Source organism: Cenococcum geophilum (genome assembly GCF_001692895.1).
Source record: "Cenococcum geophilum 1.58 unplaced genomic scaffold K441scaffold_16, whole genome shotgun sequence".
NCBI classification, from domain to species: domain Eukaryota; kingdom Fungi; phylum Ascomycota; class Dothideomycetes; order Gloniales; family Gloniaceae; genus Cenococcum; species Cenococcum geophilum.
The window spans coordinates 2,471,957-2,482,860 of NW_027137574.1; the positions used below are offsets into that span (position 1 = coordinate 2,471,957).

Here is a 10,904-nt window from a genome sequence, read left to right on the forward strand (position 1 = left end):
ACTCGAATATACTTTATAATATTAGAGCTTTCTTTATAGGTGTTCCAGGAGTGGGCCTTAATACTATATTTACAATAACACTCCTTATAGAGCTACTACCGGTCGCTAATCTTATAGTTTTCTATTAGTACGCCTAACCGCCAGATTAGGGAGGAGAGCTTACTATTACCTTTAGAGATTAGGATAATATAGCTAGGTAATCTGTTCTAGTTAACCCAGGACTAATTAAACTAACTCTTATTTTTAGGAGGAGCCTTACTAGCGCGCGCTTTAGTAGACTAATTAGCGCTAAATATACTAGATATTAGAGCTGTTATAAAAGTTAAGATCTTAAGTATATCGGGATTAGGCGTCGGCGTTGTTTAAATTATAGTAGATTAATTGGGCTCGGTTATATTAGAGACTTAATCTTCTGGCCTTACTACTATGTCCGATAAGTTAGGAGACTAGGCGGTACAGCGGTAAGGCTACTAGGTAGGGCTATCTTATAGCTAGAGGTATAGAGGTACGTTTAAGGGAGGTGGTGGTAGTAGAGGTGGTAAAGGTGGTTTAGTAACAGCCTTCTTCTTTCTTAGCTTTAGAGGCATAGTTAATAGTAATAATAAGAATAAGAGGTAAGAGACTTTATTATTTTCACTACTATCTTACCAGCTTACCCCTTTTACGCCATCTAATGGTTAGTGTAGTAATTAATGCATTACAGCGTTGCCTCAACAACGCTATAAATGGATAACTATTGGATCTAGATCCATATCCACGCCACCAATGGATTAGGCGTGGATTAGTAGATTAATGGATCCTGATCTAATCTCGATCCATCTATCTCTTATACTAACTATAAACAATTTAATTAATTAATTAAATTAAAGCAATATAGGTAGGCATAGATAAGTAGGTATAAATAGGTAGGTATAGATAAGTAGGTAGGTATAGATAGGTAGGTAAGTAGGTAGGTAGGTAAATAGGCCTAGTTAGGAAATTAGTATACGGCTAGCGGATTATTAGGAATACCGTTAATTAACAATTTAGAGCCTCTATAAGAGGCTTTCCTCTTACCTAAGTAAATAACTATAAAGGGGTTTTATAAATAGGGGGCTATAAAAATATAATTATAGAATAGAATAGATTAGTAAAAAAGATAAATCCTTAAGAAAGTAAGGCCTTTAGAATTGTAGAGACTATATATTATAGGTATATACCTCTAGTATATAACCAGCGACTATTTAAGGGGCGTTTAAAGGTTATTTTAAAGGCAACTTAAGGTAGCTGTAATAATATCCCTTATATTGCCCCCCCCTTTTTATAGTTACCCCCTAATTACTATTACCTTATAGTAAGAAGATTATAAGGGCTTATTCCAAAAGGGGTTTAGTATTATAGCGACTTAGTTAATTAAGGCATAAGCGCCGTTTAGAACGTATATAAGCCTGTATAATTGGAATATCTATAGACCCGGATATTAAGATAAGGAGCAGAAGGTGGAAAAGGACACGTTTATATACATATGCTAAGGCTCAAGCGAGCCCCCTAACTAGATCCGTTACGGTGCCGTAACATTACCCCCCCCTTTAAAAAAGCTTGCCCTTAAGTTTTATCCTTAGGTGCTTGTCTTCTACCTCTTATATACTGCAGGTGGGGCAGTAGTAGTTAATAAGATGCTGTAGGCAGAGCAGCAAGGGTTAGTTGTCGTTTGTAATACTATAGGCAGAAGCAGTAGGAGTCGATTGTGGTACTACAGGCAGGAGCAGTAGTTGTCAAGTTAAGGTTTAGCTGTAGGCAGGAGTAGCTGTATTCGGGTAGTAGTACGGTACTAGCAGCAGTAACGATAGTGGTCGAGCACAGAGCTCGTCTATCGGTTATCTTGTGATAGCAGGTTGAACGTAGAGCTCGGGCTATCAATTAGTCGAGTAATCGTAGGCGTAGAGGCACGATTATTGTCTCGTCAACTGTGGCAGGGCAGTACAGTCATTTGTTATAGCAGTACGATGCAAGCGGAAGTCGTGAATCGCAGGCGTAACGGCACGATCGTACGGTTAGTGGGACTGTAGGCGTATTAGCACAGTTGTGGTTAGGTCGTAGTAGGCATAGCGGCACTACTGTTGTCTAGTATATGGATCGTATGCATATCGGCACAATCGGTAGTCAATAGTAGAGTAATGCCAGCGTTAGTAGTCCTAGTAATTTCGTTCCTTAAAGCTCGTATTACTTAGTATTAGTTAGGGTCGTTTATCGCAGCCAATGCATAGCACTAGTCTTAGTATCAACCGATTTCGTTCCTCACAGTATACGTTGCTTAGTGTCTGTTAAAAAGGACTATTAAGGTAGCAGTACGGTGCAAGCGTCCGTAGACGTACGGTCGGTCGGTCGGTCGACGGGTCGGTAGGTAGGTCGTCGATAGATATACGCGTTCGGTTGATGGATATACGCGTTGTTATAGGACCTTTGTCGTTGTCGATCAAGTTTATACGGTTGGAAAGAGGTTACCGTCTAGCGGAGAGAAGAGAATAAAAAGAATTAAATAAAAACAAAAACTTATGGGGTGCCTACGCGGTGTAGGGAGTAAGCTTCTCGCAACCTAGCCACCATAGGACTTTGGTCCTTGCTTTATTATAGAAGTATGCATCTCCTTCCTTTGCCTGCGTGTAGGGCTCCGTCCACCCGTCCACTATAGGACTTAACCTAGATTATAACAGCCTACGTCTAACTAAGGGATCTTAATATAATGTCATAGCGACTCAGTTAATTAAGGTATGAGCGCCGTTTAGAACGTATGTAAGCCTATATAATTGGAATGTCTATAAACCCGGATATTAAGATAAGGAGCAGAAGGTAGAAAAGGACATGTCTATATATATATGCCAAGGCTTAAGCGAGCCCCCTAACTAGATCTGTTACGGTGCCGTAACATTTAGAGAAGTATTAGTATACTACTATATATTATCTATCTATTTAGCCCCTACTTTAAACTCCTAAAAATCTAAAAGACTTATTATAAGGTAATAAGCTCCGTACTACTTAGCTATATAAACCAAAAGGTAAGTAAGTAACTGGCTTAATGCTAGATACGGCTGTACGGAACAATATATATAGGTAAGGTGACTTCGTTACTTAACACTTATTAAAAGCTTACTAGAAGTATACTAATAACTACCTAAGTTAATCTAAGGATTTTTATATAACTTTACTTTTAAGCCCCTATACTAGTTTATAATTAATTATAAGTATTATAGGCATTTTAGTATTTTAGTCTAGTTTTATAAAACCTTTTTATAAGAGTATATATATTAGATCCCGCCGCGCTTATAATAAGCTCGTAAGTACTCTATATCTTTTTAGCTATATAGCGACGTAGAGGCAGAATATATTATACTTTTAGTATAAAATTTAACATATAAAGCCTTAGCTTGCCATTATCTTTAACTATTAAGATATAGTCTATAATCCTTTATAATCCCCTACGTCATTAATATATTATTAGGTAATAAAGTCACCTCGCCTATATATATTGTTCCGTATAGCTATACCTAGCATTAAGCTAGTTACTTACTTACCTTTTATAGGTTTATGTGTAGCTAAGTAGTGCGAAGCTTACTATCTTATATATATTACTTTTATATTTACCCTTAAGCTATTAAATACGGCTAAGGTATTAATTAGTTAGTTAAAGAGACTTATTTTTTAAATTTTAGTATATATGCTTTTAAATCTAGTAGTTCTATACTATATAGTTAGCGTAACTTTACTACTATTATAGTACGTGCGGACTGCTAAGGTATGATATATAAGGTAACTATATATAATTAATAAATAATATCGTATAAGGATCTATATAGGAGGTAAGGTGGTATATATATACGTCGCTTAGGGGTTAGGTCCGTGCTTATATATACGCGTAGCTATAATAACGCGTTAAGTTAGTGCTATAACAACTACCTAGTAAATAGGAGGGATACTTTACAATAGTACCTATAGCTATTATATAATTATTAAAAACGCCTATAACATTATTCTTTAATACTATAGTATTATTTAGGTATAATTTAACCTATATACTGTGGCGGCGCTAGGGCACTACCCCTATAATATCTATATATAGCCTAGTTAGGGGCTTGCTTAGCTTATATATATAGACCTATCCTTTCCTTAACCTTCTTCTACTCCTTAGCTTAGTATCTTTATTAGATAGTAATCTATAAGCTTTAGTTTAGAGGCATTTATACAAGCCGTTACATATATATCTTTAATTAACGTCTTAATTACTTTCCCTTAGCTACATAATTAGCTTCTATAAGGAAGTAATAGCCAAATAGCTTATACGCGTATTTTTTTTCTTTTAGGTTACGCTATTGTAATAAAGTTATATTAGTAAGGTTACGGCTATTTACTAAAAGGGTATTAGAAGGTAAAGTATAAAGATATTTTACTTATTAAGCTTAATCCTTTTCCTTAACACCTTACTTCCTATTATTAACCTTTATTTAATTTTAGACGTATCTTTAATATATTATTTTAAAAAAACCTTTTCTATTATTAGTTTAATATACCTCTTTATTCTTTCACTAACTACTTATAAGAGGCCAGTCTAACCAGAACATATAATTATCTAATTAATAGTATAGAATAAGAGTTATAGGTAAGTAGAAGATAAGTTAAGGTAGAATAATCCTTATAAATAAAGGATAAATGCTTTCTAACCTCTTCTATTTAGAGACTAATCGCTAGTTCTTCTTTAGAGGAGAACTAGCTCCCTATATAATCCTTCTAAAACGCTAGTAAAACCCTTTACCCCTTATCTGTCTAACTGTGTCTTTTAGGACGTAGATAAAATATAGATAAGACCTCCTTTTATCTTATTTAATATATACCTTCTAGGGAACTCTATTATACTACTTTTTTTTAAACTAATTCCTTAGTATATTTTAGCCCTACTATTATATATAAAACCCTAACCCCTACTAACCTATAATTAGTACTAGTTCTACCTATATATTTTTAAAAGACTAAAAGCCTAATAAGAGGATCCTAGTAACTTATAATAAGATATACTATATAAGGTCTAACACCTTTAGTCCTTATAATTAATACATATATACTAAAAGCGGCAATTATATTAAGATAAGCTTTTCTATTCTTAATAGATTTCTATTACTAACTTTAAGCTTTAATAGCCTAGGCCTAAATAGTAACGTTCCTTTAATATCCTTAACTACTATATTACCTAAGCTCTTTCTTATTTTAATATAAATACTAAATAACTTAGTTAAATTTAAGACTATGCTATAGCTATCTATACTACCTATAATTCCTAGTAAGCTAGCTAGTAACACCTAATATAAAAGTAAGGCTAGTATACTAAAAATAGGGTAAGGGATAGGGGTAATAAGAAGAAGGTCGCCGTTTACTATAAAAAGGAGTTTATATATATACGTTAAGTTTTAAAAGAGTATAATATAATGCGTTATTAGGTAAGTTACCCTTTAGGTACCTAGTAGATAGGTAACTAATAGTTACTATAGTAAGGTGTTAGTAGTTCTAGACTATACTAGCTAGCTAACATCTTTATTTATTTTAGGCTTAAACGTATCTTTATTAACTATAAGCTAACGCCCTAAAAGCTTTATTAGTATTAGTTTGGACCTAATATTAGTATTAAGCGTTTAAGAATCTCTACTCCTATACCTTATCGTCCTACCCCTATTTTTATGCCTACTTATACACCTATAAAGGGATCTTATTCCTATTAGCCGTCCCTTAAAGGGCCAATAGATACTAATCTAAGTATTTATTTCTCTAATAAGCTAAGTAGATAGATTTTACGTGGTTTTCAAAATCGGTCTGCGGGCCCGGCTCTCGAGAAAACAAGAGGAGAGCCGATGTGGTGGACATGTCGGCAAATATTTAACATGGTTCTTCTACCATGGTGTAGGGCGTCCGGATCTTAGTGAAGGTCAGTTAGGTAGCTTTGCCGCAGTTATAGTGATTTTTAAGCCCGTTGTGGAAGTGTCCCTGGGGTTTTCACTAACACGGCCCGACTGAGAGCTAGTATATGTGTAAAGAGCTCGAACTATTGGCCAATGCGAATATAACGCAAAAAATCAGTTTAGTGTACATCTTGCTGATTTGGTACTTCTCAGTGATGGTTGCCATTATCTTAAACATTATTATCTTTGATTCATGCGTACATTGCTTTCATGTCCAAACGAGGCGTCTTGAAATAGGATAGGTAAAGCCGTTTAAAACATAAGAGGCGAAGAAGGTGGCGTATAAAACACTTCTTCACCTTCATCCCAGGTAGGCCTCGGACTCGTAAGCGTCGGGTTCACAAGTGTTGGACCCGTGGGCACTGGACTCGCGGCCGTCACGCTCGGCGGTGGTAAAGACTTGTAACCACAAGCTGAAGCCAGCATCTTCTGTGGATTTGTCGAGCTGCCCCCATTGCTGCGTGGATCTAGTGACGGCATGGGGCCAAGGAAGTACTCTTTATATCTGACTTGTATACCGATTGGAGTGCGGTCTTGGTCATCGGGAATGTATATATGTGCCCCGGCGTCCACCAGATACCGTGTCATCTGGGCGTCACCACACTCTACCGCTAAATGGAGCGGAGTCCTGCCGTAGCATGTTTGAGCATCGATATCGTGTCCCGTTCGAACCAGCATTCTGGCCATCTCGACGGATCCGGATAGGACTGCGGAGTGTAGAGGTGTGCAACCGACGATGTTGCGAGCGTCGGCGCATACCCGGCCACTTTCGAGGAGCATCTGACAAATGTCTGCGTCTCCGAGGCGAGCTGCGAAATGGAGAGCAGTAAAGCCAGCCGCATCGGGGAGGGAAGGATCTGCTTCGTGTGACAAAAGGAGCCTAATGAAAGCGGCATTGTGATGAAGAGTAGCGATGTGAGTTGGTGTGCGTCCTCTGGAATCTAGAGTATTTATCAAATAACGTTCCTCCAGGCTTAGCCCGGCGGCCGNCATGCCTCCACTGCAGGCTGCTTTATGAAGAGAGGTCCAGCCCGGCAAGCCCTGGGTTTTGCGGGATTTCGCTGCCTTGGAGCGTGATAATTGCCACCAAGAGAATTTTGAAGCGGCTTCGTGTGAGACGCCCCCATCAATTTTTTTGAATTCTGCCGAGGGTGACTCGCCGATGCTCTGGTGCGTAAGGTGGAGCGCTTCTTCAGTGAGGGAGAACAAGTCGGGTGACCATTGAAGAATGCGCCACCCTACCTCTCCCAAGTCCCTTAAGCTCCAAGCACGTTGCAAGCGCACCATTATCTCCCCCAGTAGCTCCGTAAGGCGAGGCGGTATTAGTTCATCGACCTCTGCCATAGTTGTATGGAATTCCAAATACCTTGCGGCATAGAAAGAAAACCAATAACAATTTGACCGCGATAGCGCCCATTGAGAGACCTCCATGGATGGTCTAGGAATCAAAGGCCGAATACTAGGTAACAGCTCCTCAAGGTATATATGATTTAAGCAAGATCTAATAATCGTCAGGTGTCCCGATCTAATGGAAGAAGTTTCAGACCGGTTCTCTAAGATGGTAAGGCCTCTGCCATGGATGAAGAATTCTCGAACAGACTCATGAATGAACTGTACGCCTTTTGAAGAGACTTCGATGAGGCCTTTGGAGAGATTTCTTATCAACCTCATGATCTGTTGCGGATGGACCTGGATCTCGCGGAGCTGTGGCCATGACCCAAAGGATGTGTATGGGGTTTCGGAGGAGAACATGATGGCTAGATAGGCATCATTAATTGAGAGCTGGCAGCGAGCAAGGAGAACCCATCGAACCAGTGCCAAGGATTTCGCTCTCTCATTGTCATTGACCCCTTTGAGAAGACTGCTAAATAAGAGGTCAAGGTCTTGTGGGACCATTTGGAGGATGGCTTCTATTTCTCGGGTAGTTTTGCCCTCATCCAATAATCTTAAGACAATTCCGACGACAAGAACTACCCAGAGGAAGATGCCGGAAGCTTTCGAAACTATGGCATTTTGTAGAGCCGAGATGAGGGGGCCGTGAGCGAACTGCTGAGATTGTAGTTTGGAATGAACATATCGAGATATGTCGTCGTGATTGGCATCTTCGACGACAATCTCTGGACAGCGTTCTACTGTAATGGTAGGATAATGACGACTAGAGAGGCAAACTCTCAAATTTCGGCCCGCTTCGTAGGCTGTATCAGTGAGTTCTCTGAAGTAGAACACAAGATCTCTAGCCTTGGCTTCATCGCACTCGTCTAACGCATCGATGAACATCCAGACCGGCTTCATACCCTTAGTGGCCAAAGCCTCCTTCAACAACGTCTCGAGCTCTTCTTCGGTCCATTCCCATTTGGTTCGATGTGAGTCACACTTGGCTTTGTATATGCCACAAAACCACTCCAAGAGTAACTCGTCTTGCTCTAGGATCTGATGGAGAAATGATCGGAAGAGTCCTAGAGGCGTCCTCTCTAATTCAGCACCACGAGCATTGAAAAAAAAGCCAGTTAGTATGAAATCACGCACACGTCGTTGTCCTATGCGATGTAAAGCCGCCTTCACTAGAGTGGACTTGCCTGCTCCCGGCTTACCTTTCAACCAAAGCATGCCGTGAGAGACTTCGGAGTTACGACCTAAACTCCATTCTTGAAATTGTGCGTTCTCGAATAGCCATTCACAAGTATTTGAGAGAGCGGCACGAATCCTGGCTTCGCGCATGCCTAGCTCGACATAAGTAAGGCTCCGAAGGCAGTCTGATTCAGTTAGACCTATTTAGAGGAATTTAGGCTTGAGCTAGCTAAGTTACCTTTTTGCTCTGCCGTCAAGCTCGCAGCAGCTTCTGAGGTTAGCTGGAATCTCGATGGAAAAGAGATAGGATTGCTGCGTACAGCCATTGTGTTGCAAAGGCGCTCTCTTCTTTGCGAGATTTTGGACTAGCCTTCTCAGTTCGCCTGATACTTTTCGGTAGCCTGGATCATCAGCGCCCGTGAATCGCGCCATGTCCATGTGATTAGCCGGAATTGTTTCAGCGTGTTCTCGCGGATCGTCGAGAGATGAGGATGTGTCTGGTACGACCTAAAACAGGGGCACATTTAAATGTTAGAGCAGGCCACGAGTGGACATGTCAAGAACATTGCAGAAAGGGATCTCAGCTTGCACTCCGGATTATACTTACTTTTTCATTCAAGAGCCCGACATTCAATGCAGTGACACCAAGGGCTTCCTGAAAAGTCTTGACGTGGAAATTGTACCTGCTCCATTGAGCAATGAAGGATTCCCGGCAAAGTTCTAGCTCTGGGCTATCTGATCCAAGAGCGCGGAGGATAGTTGCGTTTGAGTCCAGTCGAAGCACTACGCTGCCAATTCTGCGCATCATATCGCCAAGAGCGGCAAACTCAGCGCTGCCGCGATGGGGAGTTCCAAGAAATAGCACGGCCAACGTGGACTCAACAATATCCCGTATCAATTCCTCTGATGACATTTGCGATCGGCGCAGGACCTATAGGATTAGCACCAATTCCACCACTGTAACGAGAGAGAATTCCAACATGTTACCTCCTTGACAATGATGCCTCCGAGCGAATGGCAGACGAAAATAATCGGGCGGCTCTCAGCCCGTTCTCTGTCTAAAGCATAAAGCAGATCCTTCGCGTGCGCGAAAATGTTACTCTTGGTGGTGGGTCTCGAGAAGCCCTGCGTAACTATGGTGTCATAACCCCATGTCATTATTCTAGCTTCCGGACAGTCTTTAGGAAGCAGGTCCTTCGGCCAGAACACTTGATCCGGCTCTTCAAGCAGAGCAGTTGTGCTGACCGACTCCTTCGCGCTCGGCGGATCCCAAGACCTGCGCTTGAATATGGATTTCATGAGGCTCTTCTTATGAACATGACGGGGCGAAGGGCTCGAACGGAATGCGAACGAATCAGAGCTGGGGACTCGAAGGTGCGTCGATGAACCACGCTCGGAAGAGGTTCTCGAAGCCTTGCAAGACCATGTCGCGCGTGGATGGCCTTGGAGACCATGGACGAAGAGGATGCTGGGAGACAGTTAGACTACTCCCTAACCTATCGGCTCCATATTCACGTACTCAACTATAGTTTCTCCCCCGACGGGCTGGTAAAGAACTGTGAGACCAGTAGCTGGTACAGCGTTGGTTTCCGGCGAGTGCGGGGCTACCTCGCTCGGCGATGACAACGAAGGGTTCATGATTCATTCTAGTGGTCGCTGGAGGAAATAATTCCGATTTGGGTTCATGAACTATGTGCGCCAGTATGTAAAGATTGCGTTGAAAATCTTTCCCATAAAACAAGGAGTCCATGAAGGGTCCATGAAGAGCGGACTCGGGATTGCTTCTCAGCCTTGTTGGAAAAGCATGTTTGGATCGGCTGGCCCCTGCTCGAGGCCAGCGGACCTCCATTCCCGCCTTCAAACGGTGGCCAATCAGAGGAAGCAATGAGCACTGGAGACTTCGGGCCCTTTACCGAGAATACATTTTTGGTATCCTCTGTAGTTTATCCTCTCTATATATTGATATACCATGACCCTACGGGAAATCTCGTATAGTTATGTACTAAGGGGTATCTAGGGGTTATCCTAAGGGCAACCCGAGGTAACCGCAATAATATCCCTTATAGTACCGCTTTATTAAGTATTACTATATAACCTAAAAGGAAGGTCTTATAGTAAAAATTATTTAATTTAGGTAGTATATCTTTGGTATTTATCTATATAATCTATATAAGGGCTTTAAATCTTTATAGACTTAAAATAAAGGTTTAATAGAGGTTTTAAGCTTTAAATAAGCTAATAGTAATTAGTTTAATATTATAAGTACCCTAAAAAAGCTTTATAATATATATTAGATAGTTTAAGGCCTTTATAATAAATATACATTTAATTAAAGACTCAGTTACTTTTATAGAA

General features: G+C 40.6%; 1 protein-coding gene across 1 annotated transcript; it reads right to left on the reverse strand.

Moving 5' to 3' along the window:
- Nucleotides 1-7,448: 7,448 nt before the first annotated feature.
- Nucleotides 7,449-10,187, reverse strand: K441DRAFT_555462 (uncharacterized protein; the record flags this gene model as incomplete). Its single annotated transcript, XM_067643279.1, has 7 exons — nucleotides 7,449-8,749; nucleotides 8,788-8,890; nucleotides 8,916-9,056; nucleotides 9,178-9,480; nucleotides 9,537-9,797; nucleotides 9,867-10,017; nucleotides 10,069-10,187. Coding segments are annotated over 7 exons (2,379 nt in total), but the record flags the coding sequence as incomplete, so codon positions are not given.
- Nucleotides 10,188-10,904: the final 717 nt, after the last annotated feature.